The sequence below is a fragment of the Nelumbo lutea genome, chromosome 3, assembly GCF_056320005.1.
Source record: "Nelumbo lutea isolate HS-2025 chromosome 3, American lotus-T2T, whole genome shotgun sequence".
NCBI classification, from domain to species: Eukaryota; Viridiplantae; Streptophyta; class Magnoliopsida; order Proteales; family Nelumbonaceae; genus Nelumbo; species Nelumbo lutea.
In genome coordinates, this window is record NC_142686.1 from 81,624,315 (window position 1) to 81,650,115 (window position 25,801).

General features: G+C 40.9%; 2 protein-coding genes across 16 annotated transcripts in view; both read left to right on the forward strand.

Moving 5' to 3' along the window:
• The first annotated feature begins 765 nt into the window (after window positions 1–765).
• Window positions 766–1,599, forward strand: LOC148865977 (uncharacterized). Its single transcript, XM_088976406.1, has one exon. The coding sequence runs from the start codon at window positions 766–768 to the stop codon at window positions 1,597–1,599; it is 834 nt and encodes a 277-aa protein (XP_088832532.1).
• An 8,395-nt stretch (window positions 1,600–9,994) lies between these two features.
• Window positions 9,995–25,801, forward strand: part of LOC148865978 (uncharacterized) — a 38,048-nt gene continuing 22,241 nt past the window's right edge. For 7 of the 15 annotated variants that reach the window (XR_016109298.1, XR_016109299.1, XR_016109297.1 and 4 more), the window contains exon 1: window positions 14,899–15,152. Coding sequence is in view for 1 of the 15 variants with exons in the window: in XM_088975415.1 (XP_088831541.1) it covers window positions 10,091–10,149 (59 nt within the window). In the remaining 14 variants the exon portion in view is untranslated. Of the gene's footprint in view, window positions 10,150–14,898; window positions 15,153–15,996; window positions 16,059–25,801 lie in introns of those variants that run through there. The other 8 variants (XR_016109294.1, XR_016109293.1, XM_088975415.1 and 5 more) reach the window with 5 other exon arrangements.

Here is a 25,801-nt window from a genome sequence, read left to right on the forward strand (position 1 = left end):
ATCAAGGGAAAAAAGGTCATCTCCCTTTTAAGTGCAAAAACCAATTTTTATAATATTTTGTTCTAAAAGATTTGGGGCATTGATGAAAAATTTCATTTCAACTCCCCCACAAGAGAAGAAGAAAACAAAGAACCTTTTGCCCTAAAGAGGCCCTTAAGGAAGCAGGACAACCTAACTTTCTTTTGATTTTTTTTTTTTTTGTGGGGCTCTTTTAATTCAGAACTAATACCGACGAAACTAATTTTCATATTCAATTATTGGGATCAGAGAAGAGCTGTTCTGGAGGCAGCTGTCCTAAAACTAATCAACAAAACCCATCAGAATTCTCTTATGGGGACACAGCCCTTGCAACAAAACCCCATTCTCTTGAAACCTAGCTCCCTTCTTGACATTAATGGCTATAGATCCATGAGAAGGTTTCATCCAATGGATTGAGTTCAAGGAGGGCTCCACCATGATTCCACAGCCTCCCAACAAAAAACTAAAGAGAAAAAGGGAAAGAAATAAGAATCAACCAAGTACCATTCTAGTAAATACAGTAAAAGCACTGGGGCATTTGCACTTCAACGGTTCAATTATTAGCCACCCAGTAGATTCGTCTTGTCCTCGTGTTCAGCTAAACCCCCTATAAAACCCCTCGCTCCCTCACTTCAAGCCTCAACCAACAACTTCTTTTCAAAATTAATCCGAACCCAATCACGCACAGTGAATAGAACTTCTCTCCATCGACTCACCAGCCCCCAGCTCCCTGATCTCTGTCTGCAAATGGAGAAATCACTGCTAGATTTAGAGAAGCCAATGAAACCCAGCTTCATTGAGATACCCCAGAAAGTAAAGAGTATCTCTTTGTCAGCTTTTCTCTTCTCCTTCTTCATCTATATCTTCCTCTCCCATCCCTCCCCTGCCACTCTCCTCAAAGACACCAGATTCTGGTTTTTTCTCTCTAATGTCATCATCCTCGTTATCGCTGCTGATTCCGGCGCCTTCTCTTCCAAACAGAAGTACGATCTCTACGAAGAATACTTGAGAAACAGCAGAGTTAGGAGAGTTTCTTCATTCGTAGCTCAGCCGCCCGTGAACGTTCCTAAAGCTCATATCGAAAAGAAGCCAGAAATCTACTCAGAAAGAAAAATTATGCCTGTAAGTATGCCAGAAGCCTCCCTGAAAGCTGAAATCCAAGAGATACCAAAAGAAGAAACTCCAGAAGAGCTTGAGACTTCAAAAGAAGAGACTCCAGAATCCGAAGCTGTGGAAGAAAAGACACCTGAATCTCATACAAAGGTCGACGTTGATGCCGAAACTCGTTTTGAGACAATGGACATTAAACCGATGCATTACCGTAGTAAATCAGAGAAATCTATCTCTGATGAGATGGGCAATGAGAATACGAAGAATCTACTCAGGTCAGAGTCTGAAAAGCATGAAACGAGGTCAGAAGAGGAGTTAGAGGTACCGAAGGAGGAAGAGAATGAGTTCTCAATTATGTCTGATGAAGAACTCAACAGAAGGGTGGAGGAGTTTATTCAGAGGATTAACAGACAAATGCGGCTTCAAGAGAGCAGTAGCTTGAGAGGCTGGGAACTAGATAATGAGATTTAGAAGATTGAAGTATTTTTCTTTATCTATTTTTTCTCCTTCAGTTTTTTTGTTTTTCTTTTTTTATCCTTTTCTTCTTCTTCGTCTTTTGTTGTGTGTCATCTCAGTGAGACTGTGAGAGTGTATATATTTTGGGAATCTGTAAGGGAAGTGTATTTTCCCTTGAAATCTCAAAAGAAAGCTTGAACTATCCTCCCTCCTTTCAGTGCTACAACTATTGTCTGCTTCTTCTTCATCACCACCAGAATTTGTTTGGGCAATCATAAGTTACAGAATAATTGAAATATTCAAATATGCAAAGGAATTTTCAAATATCTCCTTATTCTTGTACCTTTGTACGTACCTTCTAGTCCACAGCAACTCCAAAGGTAGAAATGGAATGTTCTAAATATCTTATTAAATAATTCCTGTAGCAGTTGTCCTCTCTTTAATTGTTTATCTGGTTCTTTCTGGGGAAGAAGAATTCTCTTTAAACCCCATTACATTTTCATATAATAACAACAACAACATCTAGTCCTCCTTGTTCACCTAAGGTGGTTCTTAGTTCATTTCCGACTGACATGTATAATTAGTTATAGATGTAAAAAAAAAAAAAAAATCTATTTTGGAGATACAAAAACACACCCACAAGCACAAAAAGAGACAGAAAACAGAATCAAATACATCTCTTACTGGTTAATTATCTAATTGACGGGTTCTGTTTTTCTTTTTTCTTTCTTTTTGAAAATCTACAATAGGTAAAATAATAATAATAATAATAATAATAATTATTATTATTATTATTATTACAACATGTGCCACAATAAAGATATTATTTGATACATTGATAGACATGAGTTGTCTTTGTTTTGGCAATAAATATGATGATGGCTTTATATTTCTACAGTATTGTCTAGAGAGATTGACTAATTGTCATTGTTGTTTCATGTCACTTCACTCAAACAATTTTATTTGTCTTCTTCGGAAAGGGAGAAAAGCTTTCCTCATTTTCTCACCTAATGAAAGCATAAATTCAAGGAAAGAAAACACAATAAGTATACTGTAATTTTATATATGTGGGCTCAAATATATCGTGTCAAGACCTTGATCATGTTGGTCGGCAATTTTGGTTTTTATTTTCTTGCATACTTCTTTAATTTATTACAAGAACAAGCGTTAAAATTTTGATTGATAGGAAGCCGATCGAGAGAGATGCTCTTACTTGTAACAGTGGATTAGAGAAAACCATCTTTGTGGCTTTGTTTTTTTCGATATTTTTATGTTACGAATAAGGATTTCCTCCTCACAGAATGGTTGTCGTATACACCTTACAGCAATTGCAGCCGTGTATTGAGAACATCTCCCCAGAGAGTTTGAGAAGGATTATGTATGGAGGAAATTTGAACCAACATATTACACATAAGAGGGGATTAAAGAGTGGGGACAGATTTAGTAGGATGCAATTGAGGGCTACATCTCCGCCCCACAACACCCCACAGCACATTCCCCCATGTATTGGGAGCATCTCCCGATGATGACATCATCCGCTCTGATATTATCATCGGGAGATGTTCCCAATACACGGCAGGGACATGCTGTGGAGCGGGACGTTGTGTGGCAGAAATGTGGTCTCCACTTGAGGCAGGGATGTCAATAGGGTGGGTTCAATGAGAGTTTTGTAAATTTAAGATCCTACTTGTCTCCGTAGACTTTCCAACTTATACTCTCCCAAAACTTTGTAGTGATTTGGATTTTCCTTCCTCCATGTGAAAATGCAAAACTCTCCCTAGCCCCACCCTTTCCACATTTGAGGTTGGGGCAGGTTAGGTTAACAGGTTGGGTCCAGAACTCATATCTAATTTTATATTATTTCCTATTATATATAAGCAATAAACAAATAAAATAAATGAATTAATGTTTTATTATTTGATTTAAGCATATAGAAAATACATAAACTATCAATAATTATCTTTGACATAAAACTCAAAATACTATTAAATTCAACACTTAATACATAAATTTATATGCTTTCCATTGATATACAGGTTGGACAGCGCTAGGTTTAGCCTAATACCATAAATTTATATCCCAAAACCAGTTTCTACCCCAAAATTTGTTTAAAAAAAATAATAATAAATAACCATCCCATTGAAAACGGGGTGGACAAGGATGGATATCCACCAGGTAGAGTTGAAATTGCCACCCCTCCCATAAGCTCCATTGATCTTACCACAGAGAGCCTGCAGTTAGATGGAGGGATGCCAAATAACCATTTCAGCTACTGATGCGTCATTGACTTTATAAAATGGTCATCGGCTCACTTGAGTCTCAAGGATTTCAGTATCTTGTGATTCCCGAAATAAGTTCAAAATATTAAAAATATCTGGTGTGATCATGCCTTATTGGGGTGTCATCATACTCGATAAAATGATTTCACTATTTGATGATCAATGAAAACTGTAATGTATTTTAATCACAATATACATTACAGCAGTTGAGATACTGCATACAGAGACTTTAGCATTCAACAAATTAGAACAGCTGAACCTTCCCTACCCCCACCTTCTAACTTCTAACAGATAATCGTTGAATTTTTTTCTTAATTCTAATTTTTAACTAAGTAAGCCGTCCTTAGGTCAACCAAATCATCAGAAATGAAGTAAATCAAAGATCTTTGGTGCAACTCATCATCTTGATAATGAGGTAGCTTTCTTGTCATTAAAAGAGTAATTAATCAAATAAACAAGCAATTCATTTCATAGATCCACCTCTTTCTATCATCCTCCAGCCATCTCCCCTGGGTCACCCTTAGATAAAGCAAGTGATTTTGATTTCAATACTACAGATGGAACAAATCGGCTATGACCTAATAGATGAGATAGTAATTTAATTTGCATAATTGAACCCAAAGTGGAGTATCATCATACCTACAGGGAAGGCAACATTGTGGCGGATTAGTTGGCAAACTTTGTTCACTATAATGTTGTATTTGATTCTTTCATGCCAAGTATATATCCTTAAGTATGGTTAGCTGTTTTGATTTCTGGGGATGCACTACATACCCCCGTTCTGTAAAAGCCCTTTTCCTGGATTTATCCAAAAAAAATAATATTTCTTTTAATTTCTCATGCAAATGATTCATAGAAAAAACTGATTAATTGCCTCTGACCCTTACAGAGAAATAAAAACAATCTGATTAATTTTGGGATAGAGAATTAAAAAAAGAGGGTATCAGATGCATGGAATTAATGGCAAGAAATTAATTTATGCAAAATCTCTCCAAGTCTTGATCCAGAATGTCATACCACTCAAGCTTTTTCTCAACTACCCAGTCCCCGTGATTCTTGTCACTTTCTTGGCCTGCTTTCTCAATTCTCTGGCTCTTAAACGCCACCAAATGGGCTGTAGCCACATACATCCATCCAGCTCTATTATTAACATGTTTCAGGTCTCTGCTGTGAGCTCAGGCAACTAATAGAGAGATCTCTCAACCACAAACAATCAAACGTTTTTTGATTGTCTCTCTAAAGTAGACAACTCGGGCTGTCAACGCGTGGAAGGCTTATGCCGCAAGCCCCAAGCTGCAGCCACCGCCCCTCTCTGGTCTTTGGACAAATTGGGGTATTGGCGTATTGCAAGCCACATATTCTCAATACTTCTGTGGAAGTATCAAGGTTAGGTAGTGCCACGTGAAGCGAGTGGGGAGAGATGATCCTAACCTACTTCATCTAGCCACGTGGAGAGATTTTGTCTGATAATCCAGATCCACCGCCCGATCTCTCTGTTGGTTTCCACGTGTCATGTAGCCTGTGGGGGATGGTTTTCCCACACGTCAAGAAGCCTGCTGGCCTAAAAAGTTAAGGAAAGACTTTGCTGAAATAACAGGTGGACTACTCAACCCCACCTCGATTCCAACTATTTTGCCACGTGTAAAATCTATCTAAGCAAGTCTAAGTAAGCATTGTTACCGTGGCAGTTAGATAGTGATGTTCAGATGAACGTGCTTATCATTCATTGGCTTCTTTTTATCCAATAAAGAGACTGAGAGTTTCCATGAAATCACGTACGGTACCGTAATTAAGGATATGGAAGCTTAAAATCACAAGAAGACAAAGCTTGTAGACTGGCCCCAGTACCCCACTAAGCAAGAGTGTGCTTATTTGTAAATGGGCAGCTGGGTCCCGCAATAATATCTAAAAGTGTGGCGTAAGATGCAGGAAAAAGTCCACATTATTCAAAAAAGTTTCGGCCTAGTCATCCGACGGTGCTGATGGGGCGGCCAAATCTACGGTGTGACAGAGCCGGACATGTAACATCAAACCCATGATGCTCTGAACAGAATATAGGACCCATACAGTACGACTAGGTATAATAATTTTGCCATGTGTCTCTTTCCACCGAATAGATCCAAGCGTCCGAAGCTCATTCTCAGTAAAGAACCTTCATTTTCTTTAATGGCCATTTGATCATGACGGTTGAGGATCAATTGGATCCGATTGTCCTGCGTAGGACCCGAATAAACTTCAGAAGTCAAAACTCTAAACACAGAACTCTTTAAGATCGGATAAAATATGGATCCACCCGAATGATTTTATATATAAATTTGATCTTATAAACGATTTCTGTTTTGATAATCAATAAACAAACCCACAATGAACGTTCACATTTTTTTTTTCTGATATTTTGGAGCTTTGATACAACCTCTCCGTCACCGACACATCAGTAGTTGTGATCAATTGGTATTTGATGCGTGGCTTAATTAACATCCTAACTGTCTGGCCCTGGGAGGGGACCCTTAAAATGGTGGATTCGGAGTGGGGATTTTTTTTTTTTTCTTGAGAGGGCCAAAAAAGCAAAAGCTAATAAACGTGGATATGGATGCGGCAAAAGTTAATAAATGTGAGAAATTTAAGGCATAATATGACTTCCCTCCTCCACCCCTGGCTCCGCCTTAGGGTTCGGATGCTTTGGAACTTCATTTTCGATTTCATGCAAATTGCTAGATATCAATCTTTATATTTTGCACGGATCACAGGTTTGACGGTTGGATTGGCATTCCAATTACGAATGGCAACGGGACTGGTTAGGGGCGGGGCACCCCTCTTCATCCCCGCCTCGTAGTCGAGATACTTTGTTTGGTGGTGGGGTGAGGCGTTTATTTTTTGTCGGGGATGGGTAATTTTTGAATTTTCCCTGCTGTAAGGTAACTTTCTAAAAATTATTTATTTTATGAGCAATTTACACATATAATATAAGAACTTGAAAGTCTTTTAGGAATCGAATTATAATACTTTGGGGGTACTTAAAAAATGGAATTATGAGATTTTAAGATTTTAAGAATTTAAGAAAAATTTAGAGATAATTTAAATATCATATTAAACCTAAAGATATTTTAAAACCCATCCTCCCGTTCCCGATTCGGGGAAAAATATTTTCCCAATCTCTGTCCTGTCTCCGTTTAGGGTCAGGGGAAACCTGCCCCATTAGGGGCAGGATGGGATCCTGATCGTCCAAACCGTAGAACTGAATAATGGGTCTATTGGTTTGACCATCTGAGTCAGGCCAGGATCTCAAAAAACTGTTATATAAAACGTTGGTAGGGGGTGCAAGTCGGATACCCAATTTGAAGAAATTACGAAACATCAGATATGGGCCTTGGGCTGGGTGCATTTCAGAGACCTCCGAAGTTGCAGCCCAAGGTATTGGATATTATGACATTTCAAGCGAGTAAAAAAAGTATTTAGACAACTAACAGATCCGCAGCAAACCACTTTTTCTCACAGACTTACACAATGTCAAACAACGAAATCAAAGTGTTTGTGTGTATTTCTATGGGTCCACCTTCAATTATGTGAACTGATATTCTGGTGGGGCCACAATATCAGTTCGATTTTGTTAATTGAAGTGGAGACTTGCATTCCAACATGACACAAAATTTGCATTTTTTTTATTTTATGCTTAGTTTGGAAGGATTACAAATATAAATACGCAGAGTGTAAATCCTTATATTTTTATATTATTTTATGTACATTTATACTGTACATATTTGTATTTGCATTCCTTTCAAATTGAGTCTTATTTTCTGCTTGTTGGTGATGTAAATTTTGCACCACCTTCCTCTTACCTTTCTCATATAAATTGAGGACCACTTTCAATCCCATAGCATAATTCATTTTTGCATTCTCTCATATGAAATGTAAACCACCTGCATCCAAAGTGTAGACTACTCCTATTCATTTATACTAATGAAGTCTTTGGCTGATTGTAAGAGAGAAGTAGGATCAAACAGTTATCAAACACCACAAAAGCTACATTAATGATTAATATCAAACTGCGTTATCCAAAATGTTGCTATACCATAAAGTGTACACACGAATAATTGAACAACTCAAACAACGGCATGGCCTGGCCCCGTCTTTGCTGTACATTCCCAAAAATCAACAGGCAAAGTGCACTAACGGTCTTTAATTTGGATATATCCAAAAATGTTAGGCAAATGTGCATGTCCAATATAATGTCCACTAATTTGAAGTGGTCAAAAGGTGCATCTAATGCTTAAGCATTTGGGGAGAATGAACAACTCAAATGGATGCCATGGTCCACAAATCAATCACTCATCGATTCATTTTGGATTATCCAAATGCAATCAATTAAGCATTTGTTTTGTTTCTTTAATTTGCTTTGTAAACAAGTTAATGATTGGAAAAAGCTACTTTTCTGTGGGTTAAAAAAGTTAGGATTTCGGGCATCCCCTAGTTAGTTCTGACATGGCGTTGGGCTCATATACTTTACAAGAAATTCAAAGGGGAGGGGAAGTTATAGTTGGAAAGCTCTAAGGCCTGGTTTGTACTTTGTATGCAGTGCAATTTCATTTGCACTGGTACAAAAAGTATGGGAGTGCAAATTCTGATTCTTTTTGTTTTAGTTTTTATCTTATTCTGTTTGTTTATAGCAATGGTAGAGTAAAATAAATCTTAAAGCAAAGCAAAGTAAATGCAAAAGCATATATTGGACCCGAATTTGTATCCTTTTCATTTTCACTCCCATTAATTTATAGTAGTGCAAATAAGATTGCACTAGTGTAAACAATCAGAGGCTCAATATATGGTGCTAAGCCATTGGAATATTTTCTGCTGTAATGTTACCAAGATGGCTCCTTAGTGGTTCACAATTGTATCTTCCTGAAGCTTAAGTTTCTGAATTATATTGCAAGTAATATTATGTGAGGCTTAGCTTGTTATTTGCCAGTGGTTTGATTGCCAAACATCAACAATCTTTGGTGATTTAGAAGTTTCAGTCTTTCTTCCTATTACTTCCTCCTGTTCTGCTATGCTTAGTTGGGCTTGAGGCTAGCCCAGCCCAACTAAAATAAAGTTGAAAGAGGGGGGATGGGCTTTTCAATCTTCTTATTCTCCTATGTTTAGTTGGGTTTGAGCCTAACCTAAGAAGCTTCGGTCCGCGTGACTCCGTCAGGGCTTAGAGTTTGTGTCACTGGAGCTGGAGTAAAGGGATAGGGAATGTTGGCTTAACCGGTGTTTGATAGGGGAGTTTGAAGGGGAGAAACACCAGCTGCCGTTGCTTCATTCTCAGGTTGCATGCTTGTGAAACTGCAAATTTGTTCTATATCTTAAGAGTTGTGTCGGGTGGCCGCTTGATCTTCGTTTTGGATTCGGAATTGGAAACCATGCGGATAGTGGAAAAGAGCCCATACCGAATAGGAGGAAAGAAGTTGTCTCTGTTTCGGTGGTCGCTAGGAATGGTAACGGGGCAGGCCCCATCCCTGTCCCTCCTAACAGGAACAAGGTTATCCCCATTCCTGTTTTTATGAAGATTTTCATCCCCGTAGGGATCCTCATTCTCCATGATTTTTTATAATGTTAACTATTTTTTTTGTTTTTATTTTATTTAAAAAATAAAAACAAAATAATTAAAATTTACAATCCTATTAGAAAAAAAAGATTCAAGCATATTAAACTATATTTTTTAAAATATCAATGTATAAATTTATGTGTACATATATACATATATAACCTATGCATACATATACATATATATTAGTGGGGATCACATGGGGCGGGAAATGTTCTCTCCGTCCCCATGAGAAAAAATCATCCCCATCCTGCCCCATTTAGAGCTATCCCCGCGAAAATCTAGAAAATGGAAAAAATTGCCATCATTAATCTTGGAAAAGGTGTTGGTTACGGTCTTTGGGCCCATGGGCCTTCCATCTGAAAGGGAGAGCAGCTTGCTCTTGTAGGTCCATTAGTTTCGCGGGCTGATGTTGGTGCGGGCCCTCCTTTGATTCACGAGGAACATGAACCCTCCAATAGAAGGTGTCCACGTTGCCCTATTTGGGAATTGCTATTTCCGTTAACGTAATGAGTCTGTGTCATTCCGATTCAACCAGTGAGGTAAAAATAAAACCCGAGCCCCCTATTTTTCCCCCTCATTCGTTTGAATTTTTTCCATAGTTTCATTTTCACTCGAACCCTAACTCAAGAGCAAGAGGCCACCGATGGCGATTTCAGCGAGTCCGACAGCGTGGAGTCAACTGGCGGCACGAATCAACCGGTGGTAAGCATCCACAATCCTCATTTTCCTTCCAAACCCGTTATTCCTCTCTAATTTGATGTTCTTTTTTACAAACCACCACTAGTGGCGATTTCTCTGTTTCACTGAGCTTCGACCGTGTAAAATGAACCGACAACAAGTGTAAATCGGATGTGCTTGTCAGTCTTAATTGTTATAAGTTCTAACATTGAAAATCTAACAATTTTTGTCTCAACTGTATTTCCTTAACAACAAGATAAAAGGTTTGATAAAAAAAATGGAGAGAACAAGCTATTATTGGATGGGAATACTTGTTTTGATAAATAGACTGAACACTTGAAGCTTTTGATGAATCTACGACAACGTGAAGACCAATAAATCAGACCTTGTTCTTCCCAAGATGTAGGTCATATGATTCTGGCATCTTCACAACTCACAAGACTTCCACTCCTATCCTAGTGCAATCTGTATGTTGGAATTTTGAACTAGAATTGCAAGAACAACATAACACACAGTTGGAAATTGGAACTATATTGTTGTTTCCTGATTCAGAGAGAGAGAGAGACCATCTAAATTACTCCATGGGTAATGAAAGTAAACTCTTTATTCATTCATAATAGTAAATCTCATAGAAGGCTAGAGGATCCAAATAAAATGTGAATACATAAATAAGAACTCCATTAATTAATGTATCAGGGTCGCATTATATCTGATTATTGCATCAAATATTGCTATGGAGTGTGTCTTTGCCAAGCGATCGATACCCACATGCAATCCGGAAAACTCTCATGTCTCCGACGATTGGCATCTCTTACTTCATTCAAGATTGGGTTCCGACCCACCACACTGAAGGAACTACCATTGTATGGTCAGCTGACAAACACATAGATGAGAGTCATCAAAAAGTTGAATTTGTTCTGTTGTGAAGACATGGCATAGAGCCCTTGAGCACGCCTCATGAGGGTTGAATTTATATCGGGTGTGGTTGTGAGTGGGTTGTCCATCACGTAGGTTGATCCATATGAGGATGCAATTGGGTCAAAGCTCGTGATGTTCGACAGTCGGCGATAAACGCCCCAATCCAACTGCTGGTTTACACTTGTCTCTGGTTGATTCCATGCCGTTAGAGCTCAATGAAACAGAGAAATCGCTGTCGATGGTCTGTATAAAGGAAGAATATGAGATTGGAGAGGAATATTAGGTTTGGAAGGAAAATGAGGAGAATTGATGCTTACTACCGATTGATTCTTGTCCCGGTTGACTCCATGCCATCAGACGTTGAAGTCGTTGCATGCCACCCTGCTCTTGAGCTAGGGCTCTAGTGAAAATGTAACTGTGGAAAGAGATTTCAAACGAATGAGGGGGAATGATAGGGCTTGGGTTTTGTTTTTATTTAACTGGTTGAACCAGGTTGACAACATTAACAGACTCATTACGTTAACGGAATAGCAATCCCCGAATAGGGCAATGTGCACACCTCCTATTGGAGGGTTCAATGCCCCGTGAATCCAAGGGTCCACTGAATTCGGACTCCATGACGGGAAAGGAGAGAAGCTTAGTACCGGTTTCTTCAGTGTGGGAACGCCTGAAAGTGGCGATTGCTCCTAGACATGCCAGGCTTCATTCCACTTTAGCCAGGAACTTGAGAATGCTATTAAAAAAGTATGGAAATGTGTGGTATTCTGTGGAGCTCGTGAATAGTTTTCAAGTCCATGGGTTCAAGAGCCAAGATGAGAGTTCTGTTCATTTATTGGAAGAGGGAGAGTTGGAGGCTATTGATGGAGAGCAATCTGGATGCTCTTAGCTGGAGGGCAGCTCGGACGTCGACTGCTTTGCTGGTCGGTCGAATTGCAAGGAAACAATGCTCAAATGACCCGAGGTGGCTTACCTGGTGTGGGTACTCCGATTCTTAAGTTAGTATTCTTGGTATGCAAGCTGAAAGCTTGAATACAAGTAATCTAGTGAGCAATTAATCACGCGTACCTTGATACGTTGGAGTTGGTGCCCTTATATATACGAGCTGTCGTGGGTCTTACGAAACTCTTTCGAGATCTCCAGCCCGTGCTAGTAGGAGTCCATTCCGCACTAGGAGGTGGACTTCGTGATAGCTGATAAGGCTTATTGAGTCTGTCTGATCCGAGTGGGACGAGGATAAAGGTTGCAGACATGCATCGTGATCCAAAAGAGGTTGGAGATAGTTGGATAGCTTCTAGAAGTTGGCTACGTGTCACCTTGACAGGTCGGGCCATCACGAGCTGATTGGTTCTCGGTCTTGGCCAAGGTGCCGAAGATACCCAAGCTGACCTGGCTTGTTGAGGTGGCAGAGGATGCCGAGTCATCATCCAATCAATAGGTTTCTTCCACGTATTCAGGTGTTGCAGAGGTCCGGTCTAGGGTTCAAACCTCAATGACCCAACTGGTTCAACCACAGAGTTAGGTCGCATATTGGGGACCCGTGGATGTTACCCGAATTATATAAATTCCATGAACATCAAAATGCGTGCTCAACCAATTTCGACCTCGAAAGTCGTGCAACCGCTCATAGGCCTTCGAGCACATGAAGCTTGGGAGAAAAGACCTACAACCTGTCAACATCCCCCTGGTTGGCTTCAGCGGGGAAGTGTTGGCTGGGTGAGGGTACCAATTGAGGTGGCCTCGCCTCCTAACATAGTTTAGTTCGATCACAATTTCTTAGTGGTCGCCACTCCCTCCCCGTATAATGCCATACTGGGCCAACCTATCCTGCACGCCTTCCGAGCAGTTGTCTCAACATATCACTTGGCTGTGAAGTTCCCTATTGACAAAGGCATCAAAGTCTTGCGAGGTGACCAACTGGAGTCTCGCAAATGTTATGTAGCTGCCCTGAAAGCAAAAGGCAAGATTGCCGTCGACATCGATTTGGGGCCACCTCCTGAAAACACAGATGAGCGAGCTCAACCGACTAAAGAAACCGTCCTAGTGCTGGTCCCAAAGGTTGAGCCAGAGAAAACGGTTCAGATAGGAGCCCGCCTAACAGAACCAGTGCGCTCGAACTTGGTAAGTTTTTTACTTAATAATTTAGATGCATTCGTTTGGTCGGCAACAGAAATGCCCAACATAGACCCTAACATACTATCTCACAAGTTAAATGTTGACCCTACAATCAGACCAGTCCAGTAGAGGAAACGGAACCTCGCCTTGGAGAGGTGGAAAATAGTAGATGAAGAAGTAGGGAAGTTGCTCACTAAGGACTTCGTGAAAGAAGTCTAGTATCCGAGCTGGATTGCAAATCCAGTGCTAGTAAAGAAGGCCAGTGGCAAGTGGCGCATGTGCATCGACTATACTGGTTTGAATCGAACTTGCCCTAAAGACAGCTTTCCTCTCCAAATAGATCGCCTGGCAGATGCGACCTCAGGGTTCGAACTGTTGAGTTTCACAGATGCATACTCCGGCTACAACCAGATTTTGATAAACCCAGAAGACGAAGAAAAAACTGCTTTTGTAACCGAGATGGGCTTGTACTGTTATAAAGTTATGCCCTTTGGATTAAAAAATACTGGAGCAACTTTCCAGCGACTTGTAAACAGTGTTTTTTTAGACTTAATTGGAAATAAAGTTAAATGTTATGTGGACGACATGGTTGGTAAGACTCAATTTTCAAATGATTTAGTCGCTGACTTGGACCTCGTTTTCAATGTTTTGAGAAAGTACAACTTAAAACTTAACCCGAACAAGTGTCTTCGGTGTGACGTTGGGTAAATTCCTCGAATACATTGTTAGCCAATGTGGCATCGAAGCCAACTCGGAAAAAATCCAAGCGATACTAGATATGCAACCCCTAGCTTGGTTAAGGAAGTCTAAAAACTAACTGGCCGAATAGCATCCCTAAACTGATTTATGTCTAAGTTGACTGGGAAATGCTTACCCTTCTTCAAGGCAATAAAATAGTAGGACTTTAAGTGGACCGAAGAGTGTCAGCTCACCTTTGATGAGCTTAATAGATATCTAAGTTCACCTCCCTTATTGACCAGACCTGAGACTGGGGACGAGCTTAAGCTCTACCTCTCCACAAGTGACGAGGTTGTTAGCTCAGTCCTAATAAGAGAAGTAGATAAAGTTCAACGACCTATTTACTATGTAAGCAAAGTTCGGCACGTCGCAGAGACAAGGTAACCAAACATAGAAAAATTAGCCTTTGCACTAGTGTTAGTACCCCAGAAGCTAAGACCCTACTTCCAAGCCCACACTATCGTAGTCTTGACTGACCGACCTCTGAGGCAAATCCTTCAGAAGCCCGAGGTCTCGAGGAGACTAACAATGTGGGCAATTGAGCTCAAGGAGAATGACATCCGTTATGAGCCGTGACTAGTAATAAATGCACAATTCCTAGCTGACTTCATCGCCGAGTGCACCTTCAGCTCGTCGACCCCTGAAGCTGCCAAGCTAGCGAACACATCGGAGGCTTCAATCAACGTGGCACCTGCCCCTGCTCGGGAGATACCGACCTGGGATGAGGTGCCCTGGATACTCTATGTGGACGGCTCATCCAACCTGAGTGGAAGCGGAGTTGGGTTGATACTCTATGAACTTATAGCTAGGCTGTTGCTAGCAAAGGAAGTCAGGGCCAAACATCTTGTGGTTTCACTACAAGAAAATTGCCATATATCGACGGTTATTTATACCGACAGAAATAACCGTTGGTGTAGATGTACATATACCAACGGATCAACGACCGTCGGTGAAGGATATGTAGTTCCATCGGTATAGCATAAAAGTAAAAATGAAAAAAAAAAAGGCGAGGGCTAATCTTTTCCTCCCCCGCGTATCTTCCTTCCTACCCTCTCTATCTCTCTCCTCTCCCATTTGTCTCTCTCTCAGTCTTCTCTCTCGCTCGCTTTCTCTCTCGAGCTCTCTAGACGCGCTCTATCTCTATCGACTCTCTCTCTCTCTCATTCGTTCTCTAGCTCTTGCTCGCTCTCTATCTCAATATCTCTCACACGTAGTCGCACATCAGCATTTGGCACACACATCGGCGGCATTTGATTGAGGTAAAAATCCCTTTCTCTGATTTTTAGGTTTTTTTCTTGTTTGAAAAAATCAATGATTGTTTTCTTTCCTTGTTAGGGGTTGTCCATATTGGTATCTGTGGATCTCTTTTAGCGTCAATTTTTGGAGTTCCATTTATGTATGCAATTCACATTCCCTGTTTTTCTTTCCTTGGAGGGGTTGTTATCTGTCAAGAATGTATCGATATTTACAAACCTTGACCAAATCATTAGATACCCTTCCTAGATGCTATTACATACCCTTCCTAGGTGCTATCTAGCACCTTGATAAGTTGAGGTAGCTTTCCCAATCCATAGGGAGAAGGAGAAAGAGTGAAAAAAGTTAACACAACCTTCTTCCTTTCCCCCTTAACTCTTCAGTTCTCATCTGTCAATTTCTCCTTCATAGGACTCTTGTGGGATGCATTTTCTGGGGAAATTTTCTTCTAAGACAAAGGTAATGAACATTGAGAATGAAACTTATATGGGCCAATATTGTTATTCAACTCAGGGTATTATTTCTCTTTCTACTTTCCTAGTTGCTGACTTGCTCTAAGTGAAAGGGCATTTAGTTTCAAATATTGCTCAGTTGGTTCAATCATCAGTACATATATTTTTATTAACATTCATTGTTCTTCAAAATTTAATATAATTTGACTTATCAAAAAAATTTAATATAATTTACAAAAGGATGTGGCAAGAATTATTGGGGGCTCTAGGATTACATTTTTTTAATCATTGTTTAGTATAGTTGGATATCTCAACTTTCGGCGTCTCAGTTATTCTCTTTTAACTTGTATTTGAAGTATGCTAACTTTACCACTGAATTGTTCCAATGCCTTCTTAGAGTTTCTCTCACCTGGACATTGTAGCATGATAATTATTCTGAAGGATTAATTGACAAACTTGGTGAGTTTTTTGTCACCTGTTACATATTTGGTATTAATATAATCACATGGTTTGTGTTTTTTCATGCTATTGGTTCTTCCAAATAGCTTGGTTTTATTTTGTCATTACTATAGAGAACACTGATGTGGGCCCCACAGCTGTGGTCCCACTTTGTCTGTAGGGTAGAATGTACCTAGTCATCCTAGGGTTAGCTGATGGTCAATCTGTTATTCTAGTTGTTATTTATATTTCAGTTTTATATTGTTTTATGTGTTATATAAATACCAAGGGCAGATGTGTCCTTTCATGTAACTAGCATAACTTATAAATATTAAATAGAAGTGGCGGCGGCAAAACATGGAGATTCTGTCCTTCCTTTCAAATTTTGTGTTCTACTGCTCTCTCATTACTCTTTCTCCTCTTTCCTCTATACTTTCTCTCCTTTTCGAACTTGAAATTTATTAGTGCTCAAGACTGATAGTAGTCTTGAACATCTACATGGTATCAGAGCCAAGTTAGGGTTTCTCATGTGAGTCTAGTACCAGCCGACCACATGAGAATCTCCTAGAACTGGAAGCTGAAAAGGTGGAATTCGCAGACTGATTCTTGGAGATCGCCAGAAGGTTTAGCAGTATTGAAGGCTTGCCACGGTTACAGAGTGTTGGTGGTCAGGAAGAATCAGAGAAGACTAGGGTTCGGGTAACCATGGAAGGTAGCGAACAGTTTTTTCTTGTAAGTTATTTACTTTCTAAGAGAAGTTCTATCAGAGAAGATAGGTTGGACCTATCTGGAGAGGGCGGCCGAACCATTCTAGGGTTTTCTCCCTTCTATTCTCTAGGGTTTTACACCAAACCCTACTGTTGGGCCGAACTGCCTTAACTTTGTTTCTCTCTACTTTAGGGTTTGAAAGTGATCTTGCGGCAAACCCTAGTGTTAGACTGAACCTTGCGATCTACCTGGAGCTGTCCTCAAGAATTTTTTTTTAGCATTGATCATATTTTAGGGTTTCATATTAACCCTACTGCAAGTCTATCTGTACGGTACTGATTGGATTGTGCAACTGAAATGTTCACTTTAAGGACTGATTAAAACCCTAATTCTGCCAAGCATATCAGACCTACTTCTAAGCTGTTTTTTCAGATCCTTTTGGGGTTTTCGAACTATCCTAAGGGGTGAGAATTGTACGGACAGTTGTTGTTGTGTTTGCTAGTTGGTTTCAGATCAGAGTTATACCAGTTTTGTGCACATACACTGTGAATACAGATCGGTCCTACACTTGTTTGATTGTGATTGGTAGTCCAAGTGCTGTTTTTGAGACTTGACCGAGATGGAGTTTAAAAGTCAGGCAGAAGGCAGCTTTGGGAACATCAGTTATCATAGTGTTTCTGAGATGGGTGGTCAAATTACAATCGTAAAGTTTGATGGATCAAACTATTTAGAATGGGCCCAATTAGCCATGATGGCTATTGGGGGAAGAATTAAATTAGGGTACCTCTTGGGAGATGTGAAAGAACCCCCCAAGGGAGACCCTACGTATATCAAGTGGATCCAAGAAAACTACTTGGTTATGACATGGCTGTGTAATTCTATGCAGCCTCATATTAGCCGAAATTACTTGTGGACAAAGACAACTAAGGAGATATAGGATGTTATGAAAGAAATTTATTCCCAACCCCTTAATGTTGCCAGAGCATATGAATTAAAATGTGAAGTGAAAAACCTTAAACGAGGAGAGAAACCGATTTCAGTATACTTCTCTACCTTGCAGTCCCTGTGGCGTGAGATTGATCACTTAGAGATTCTTGAGTGGGAGAGTCCCAAAGATGCACAGATATATAAAAAGCAGGTCGAGACAAATCGGGTGTTTGAGTTTTTGGTGGGCCTAAATTCAGAGTATGATATTGTGCGGCAACAGATTTTGACTAAAGACAATGTGACTCTCTCTCAGGCATACTCATTCGTGCATAGTGAAGAAACTAGAAGGAAAGTTATGATGCAACCTCAACCCCTTACACTAGCCTTTGTAGCTGTCACACTCAAATCAAGGGGTGATTCAGAGGACAGGAGGAAGGAAGACAAGAAGGATGTGGTATTCAAACATTATAAGAAACCAAAACATACAAAAGAAACATGTTGGAAACTGCATCCTCACTTGGTTCCGGCGAAGTTGAGAAGTAAGAAGGGCACTGCTCATGTGGCCGTGAACACTGATTCAACATCCTCATCTGGCACAAGAGGAACACCTTTAGAGACCTTAGCTGCATTTCGGGCTGCCCTAATACAGTTAGAAAAGGAAGTTGGAAATTCAGCTCAGCCACCGTAGTCACCATCAGCTCCTGCCACATCTGTCTTCACACATTCAGGTACTCGAGCTTCAGCCTACCATGCCTCAGCTCCAGGTACTACTGAACCTTGTTGGGTAATAGATTCAGGTGCATCCGACCACATGACTAGCTTGTCTTCACTGTTTACCACTTACCATTTGTCTTCTGGTAGGGATAAAGTATCTATTGCTGATGGCTCCTTGGTGACTATTTCTAGGAAGGGTGACATCAAGTTATTAGATACTATCTTCCCGTCATCTGTTTTGCATGTTCCTAAACTTGATACTAATATTCTTTCAGTCAGTAGTATTACCAAGCATATGAATTGCTCAGTAACCTTCTTCCTTGACCGATGTGTTTTTCAGGACTTGGAGACGAAGAAGGTGATTGGGACTGGCCGTGAGACGAATGGGAAGAGTCAGTAGAGAAGATGTCTTTTGTTTTTCAGAGTGTGAGTCCGGTTATGCTTTGGCATAATCGATTAGGTCATTTGTCCTTTCGGTCTCTAAAGAATTTGTTTCCAGCTTTATTTGAGTCTATTGAATTGTCTCAGTTGCAGTGTGAAAGTTGTGATTTTGTTAAGCATTGTAGAAAGTCTTATTTATTGAGCAATAAAATGAGTAATAATTTTTTTGATATCGTGCATATTGATGTTTGGGGGCCCTATTACATTCCTTCCATGGGTGGGTACAGGTATTTCTTGTTATTTGTTGATGACCATACCCGTTTTTCTTGGGTTTATTTCATGCGTTCACGAGATGAGGTTCCTGCCCTGACCCAAAACCATTGACATCTTACCTTCTTAATCATGGGTGGGTACAAGTATTTCTTAATCATGGGGTTATACATTAGAGCTCTTGCCCTCATACACCTCAGCAGAATGGAGTTGCAGAAAGGAAGAATATGCACATCTTGGAGGTGGCTAGAAGTCTCATGTTTACTTCCAATGTTCCTATTCGCTTCTGGGGTGATGCTATCTTCACGGCGGTATATCTTATTAATCGAGTTCCTTCCCGGGTCCTTGATATGAGGTCTCCTTTTTCCCTTCTATACCCAAGTGATGAGTTATTTTCTATTCCCCTTAAAACATTCGGTTGTACTTGCTTTGTTCAGCTTCTTGGACCCCATCACTCCAAGTTCGAACCCAAGGCCTCCAAATGCATCTTCCTTGGTTATGCACAAACTCAAAAGGGTTATTGCTGCTATGATATTGTCTCAAGGAGGAAGTTTGTCTCCATGGATGTCACTTTCTTTGAGGAGACACCCTATTATCCTTGGGTTTCTCCTCAGGGGGAGAGCAGTGAGAGTGGGGGTTTGAGTTCCTTTCTTCAGGGGGAGAGCAGTGAGAATGGGGCAGTTCCTTTACCTATTCCATTGGAGTTGCAATGGTGAGGGTGGTCAGAGGGATCAGGAGTTGAGGGTCTATCACAGGCAGTGCAGGCAGGTTGATCCCAATCATCAGCAGTCCAGGCCAGCTCCAATCTCATCTGCATCTCCAAGTCCAAGTATTACAGTCCCAGGGCCCACAGAGACTTCTTTTATTGTTGCCATTTCACCTCCTACAGATGACCTTGACCTTCCGATTGCTGTTTGTAAAGGGAAAGACATTGTACCACATCTACAACCCACTGTATTTCCCAGTTTTTATCCTATGATCGCCTATCTCCTACCTACAGGTCCTACCTTAGTTCCGTTTCCAATGTCCCTATTCCAAGAACAGTGCAAGAAGCCCTATCCATCCCGGAATGGAAAGATGCAATGCAGATTGAGATGGATGCTCTATTGAAAAATAACACCTAGGAGGTAGTTGATCTGCCCAAAGGAAAGAAACCAGTTGAATGCAGATGAATATTTACTGTGAAGCATAATGCAAATGGATCCATTGAGAGGTATAAAGCTCGGTTAGTTGCAAAAGGGTTCACCCAGACTTATGGCATAGATTACTTGGAGACCTTTGCTCCGGTAGCCAAAATGACCACCATTCGAGTCCTATTATCCTTTGCAGCAAGTCACACTTGGCCTTTATACCAAATGGACGTGAAAAATGCTTTTCTGAATGGAGACTTGTAGGAAGAGGTTTACATGCGTTTGCCTCCTGGGTTCTATGATGCAGAAACAGGTAAGAAGGTCTGCCGGCTCAACAAGGCTTTGTATAGTTTGAAGCAGTCACCTAGGGCTTGGTTCGATAGATTCAGACTAGCTCTTGTGAAGTTTGGTTATGTACAGGCCCAGTCAGATCATACTCTATTCATCAAGAGGGTAGAGTCCTCCTTGACACTACTGGCAGTATATGTTGATGATATTGTGGTGACAGGGAATGATAGCCATGAGGTTGAGTCCCTTAAACATCTCATTCATCAAGAATTTGAGGTGAAAGACCTTGGTGTACTCCAGTATTTTTTGGGTATTGAGGTTGCTAGATCCAAACAGGGGATCTTTATCTCTCAGAGGAAATATGTCATAGATCTGTTGGTAGAAACTGGAAAGTTAGGTGTCAAGCCTGCGGATACACCCATTGAACAGAACCACAGGATTAGTGCAGAGAGTGGGGAGCCTCTTGAAGACAAGGTTATGTTCCAGCGATTGGTAGGAAAACTCCTATTATCTCTGCCTCACTCGGCCAGATATTACTTATGCTGTTAGTGTTGTTAGCCAGTACATGCATTCTCCTAGAACCACACATCTTCTTGCGGCAGAAAGAATTTTAGCCTATTTGAAGAGATGCTCGAGTAGGGGTGTACTGTTCAAGAACAATAACCACATGAAGGTGGAGGTCTATACGGATGCCGATTGGGCCGGGAGTGTTGATGACAGAAGGTCTACCTTAGGATATTGTGCCCTTGTGGGAGTTAACCTTGTCTCTTGGAGAAGTAAGAAACAAAGTGTTGTCTCCCGATCTAGTGCTGAAGCAGAATATAGGTCTATGACTAACGGAGTGGCTGAAATCCTATGGCTAAGATCTCTACTTGAGGAGTTGGGTATTGAGTATGAGAAGCCCCTAATGCTGTATTGTGATAATCAAGCAGCTATTAATATAGCACATAATCCAGTGCAGCATGACAGAACCAAACACATTGAAGTTGACTGACATTTTGTACGAGAGAGGGTCTCATCTCAAGAAGTATGCCTCCCTTACATCACATCCAGTATGCAACTAGCAGATATCCTCACTAAAGCCGTATCAAGAAAGAAGCTAGAGGCGGATCTATTCAAGTTGGGAATGATAAACATTTACTCCCAACTTGAGGGGGAGTGTAGAGAACATTGATGTGGGCCCCACGGATGCGGTCTCACTCTGTCTATAGGGTAGAATGTACCTAGTCATCCTAGGGTTAGCTGATGGTCAATCTGTTATTCTAGTTGTTATTTATATTTCAGTTTTATATTGTTTTATGTATTATGCAAATACCAAGGGCAGATGTGTCCTTTCATGTAACTAGCATAACCTATAAATATTAAATTGAAGTGGCGGCGGAAGAACATGGAGATTCTGTCATTCCTTTCAAATTTTGTGTTCTACTGCTCTCTCACTCTCTTTAATGCTTTTGTTTCCAACTTTTTCCCATTTAGTAGCTTTGTGTCAATGGATGTCTTGTGGTATGTATGTAGAATTCTGGTTGTTAAGGATAATGAGAATCAAGAGTCCTTTGGAGATCCGGATCTATCCTCCTAGGATAATCCCTATCTACTACTTAGGATAATCTCTATCCTAATCCTACTGTAACTCATTTTTCTGTGATTATTTTCTTATCTGTACATTCTCTTAATCCTTATAGAACTCCATTCTAATGTAAACATCTCATTTATAAATACCATACGCATGATGGTATTCAATACCATCGACATTATTCTTGATCTCCAATTATTCTCTTATTCTCAATTCTTTTATTTTCTTAACTTGGTACTAGAGCCATTGCTCACAATGGTGTGCACTCTGCAGCACGTACAAACATCGGAAGTTCCAACCAGTTCCTGAGTTCTGTGTTGGGAACATCAGTGATTAACATCCCCAACATCTCCCATTCACTTCCCATCAAGTTGAGTCACGACAACTACTTACCTTGGAGGGCGCAGATGATTCCAGTCCTCAGAACTCACAAACTGCTTGGTCTTGTAGAAGGAACCATGCAAGCTCCTCCGACTTATATTGATGGTCCTGATGGACAAAGAGTGGTGAACCCAGAATATGATAACTGGGTGTAGCTAGATCAACTTGTTCTCTGGTGGATCATTTCTTCTCTCACTGAGAGTGTGGTAATAGAAGTGATCGGTTTGACCACATCAGCCGAAGTCTGGAAGGCCTTATCTTCAACCTACTCCGCCATCTCAAGGTCGAGAGCACTCCATCTAAAACGATAGCTGCAGAGCATCAAGGGTTAGAATCAATAACCGAGTATGTCAAGAGAGCCAAGGTAATTGCCAACAGCCTAGCAGCTATTTCTGAATCGGTAGGTAAAGAAAATCTTATACTCTGCATTCTTTCTGGATTGGGGACCGAGTATGAGTCCATAGTTACTATGATCACTAATAGGACTGATTTTGATTTTCTTACTATTAATGATATACTAGGACTTCTCTTAAATCATGAGGCATGGTTGGAACAACACAACCAGCCTGACGCTGATAACCCTCCTTCAGCGAATTTTTCCGCACATGGCAAAAATAAAAATAATTGGAACTCCAAAAATACAAACCGAGGGGGTGGTTCTACTCCCGACAATGGCAGAGGTCACGACGGTGGCCGCAACCTTGGAGGTTATCCTAATCAGCATAATGGCGCAAGAAATAACGGTGGTGGCCATGGGAAAGGTAATTTTCCCAAATCATTTGCCAGGTCTGCAACAAACCAAGCCATGGTGCTCTTACCTGCAAGAGGCGCTATGACTTATTGTATCAAGGAGAACAACAAACTCCTTCAGATACTGCTGCATATCATACAAGTGTTAGGAATGAGGTTGATCCCACGTGGTATCCAGATTTAGGCGCCACTCATCATCTCAATCCAGATGTAGACAATTTGTAGAATTGGTCCGAGTACATGGGTCCAGATTAGGTTACTTTTGGTAATGGATTAGGTTTGCGAATTTTACATTCCGGATCTTCATCATTGACACATTATAATCATACATTTTCTCTCAACTCCATGTATCATGTTCCACACCACCAAGAATCTGCTTTTTGTGAGCAAATTTACCAAAGACGATGATATTTACCTTGAATTCTATCGTGATTTCTTTCTTGTGAAGGATTATACGGGGAGAGTTCTCATCAGCGGAACCAGTAGAGATGGACTCTATCAATTTCCTAGAGGGACTCAAGTTAACAATAAAGCAACTGCCTTCATTGGAAAAAGCACTACCCTTTCAGGATGGCATCAACGGCTAGGTCTTGCTGCATTCGGAGTAGTGAGTTAGATTATCTCCAAATTTGGTTTACCTTGTCAGAGTCGTACTAGTACTACTGTGTGTGAGTCGTGTCAAATGGGTAAGAGTCATAGACAACATCTTCCAGTTTCACAATTTGCTTCAACACATCCATTAGAAGTCGTTTATTCTGATGTATGGGGACCAACTCCAACTATTTCTAATAAAGATTTCAGATATTATGTTATTTTTGTGGATGGTTTTTCAAAATTCACATGGCTGTACCCACTCACAAAGAAATCTAAAGTCATGGATGCTTTTCTAAGCTTAAAACAACATGTGGAATGCTTGCTGTCCACAAAAATAAAAATCTTTCAATCTGACTGGGGAGCGGAATTTCGCTTTCTCTCCCGTTACCTCGACTCTGAAGGGATTCATCACCGTCTGGCATGCCCACACATTCATGAACAAAATGGTACAATTGAAAGGAAGCACTGACACATTGTTGAGTCTGCATTATCTCTATTGGCTTCCGCCTCTCTCCCATTTTCTTTCTGGACTAACGCCACACATATGGCAATGTATTTGATCAATCGCCTTCCCACTCAAACACTTTGCGGTTGCTCTCCATATGAGGCACTGTTTCAAAGAACCCTGGATTATGCATTTCTCAATTTTTGGTTGTGCCTGTTATCCTCTTCTACGACCTTATAATCGCCACAAATTTGAATTTCGGTCACAACAATGTATTTTTCTGGGATATATTGCCACTCATAAGGGTTACAGGTGTTGGCATCCTGTCAGTGGACGTGAATACATCAACCGGCATGTCATCTTTGACGAATCACGGTTTCCTAGTATGCAACTCTTCCCAGTTAACCGCTCCAGTACTGATCGTACCACTTCTCCTTCAGGTACCCCCTGGACCAGTTACAGGTCCACTGAACCTGTGCATAGCAACTCCATCACCAGTTGGAGACTCTTCTCCATCCGGTGACATCTCTTCTCCATCATCATATCTCCATCGACAACCCTTGGTGCCGTTAGAGACCCCCACTGCTCCTCTATCAACTGAGTCTGCTCCCAGCGACGATCCATCATCCGCCTCTGAGCCGCCTCGCCGAACCAGACTGATTCAAGAGCTTCTTGATGCCACTCCTGATGCACCTCCACCTCTACAGAGAACTCATACCATGGTCACCAGATCGATGAGCTCCACCACATCTCTTGCGACGACCACTACCAGTTATCCTATTCCGGCAACCCTTCTTGCTAACATCACACCGGAGCAATGTGAATGGGCCACATATTCTAGTGCGGCCAAGCATCCACACTGGCAGCACGCTATGCAGTAGGAATTTCGTGCCCTCATGGACAATAATACTTGGGATCTTGTTCCGTACCATCCCAGTATGAATGTAATCGGAACAAAATGGATTTACAAAATCAAACATAAATCCGATGGCTCTATTGAACGTCACAAAGCTCGCTTGGTAGCGCAAGGTTTCTGCCAAGTACCGGGTCTTGACTTTTCCAACACTTTCAGTCCCGTGGTTAAACCAGTTATAGTTTGTACAATCATTGCCTTAGCCGTATCCCTTGGGTGGAATATCCGGCAGCTCGATATTAAGAATGCCTTCTTGAATGGATTTGTTTCTGAGGACATCTATGTACGGCAACTCAAGGGGTTTGAAGATCCTTCGAAGCCCACTCATGTATGCAAACTACGCAAAGCATTGTATGGACTACGACAAGCTCCATGAGCTTGGTTTTCTCGGCTGAGTTCTACTCTCCTCAGTCTTGGTTTTCATTGCTCCCAAGCCGATTCATCCTTATTCATATACAGGCAGGGTAAGGTCTCCATATTTATTTTGGTTTATGTTGATGACATCTTAATCACTGGATCCTCTCCCCATGCTGTCTCACGCATTATCTCCTCACTCTTGGAGACCTTTGAATTAAAGGACTTGGGTAACATGCACTTGTTCTTGGGAATAGAAGCTTACTCCACTTCTACAAGATTGGTCCTAATGCAGCGACGCTATATTCTAGATTTGCTTTGGCGAAGCAAATTAGC

Excerpts from the sequence above, each read along its gene's own strand:
- LOC148865977 (XM_088976406.1), top strand. The coding sequence starts at position 766 with ATGGAGAAATCACTGCTAGATTTAGAGAAGCCAATGAAACCCAGCTTC.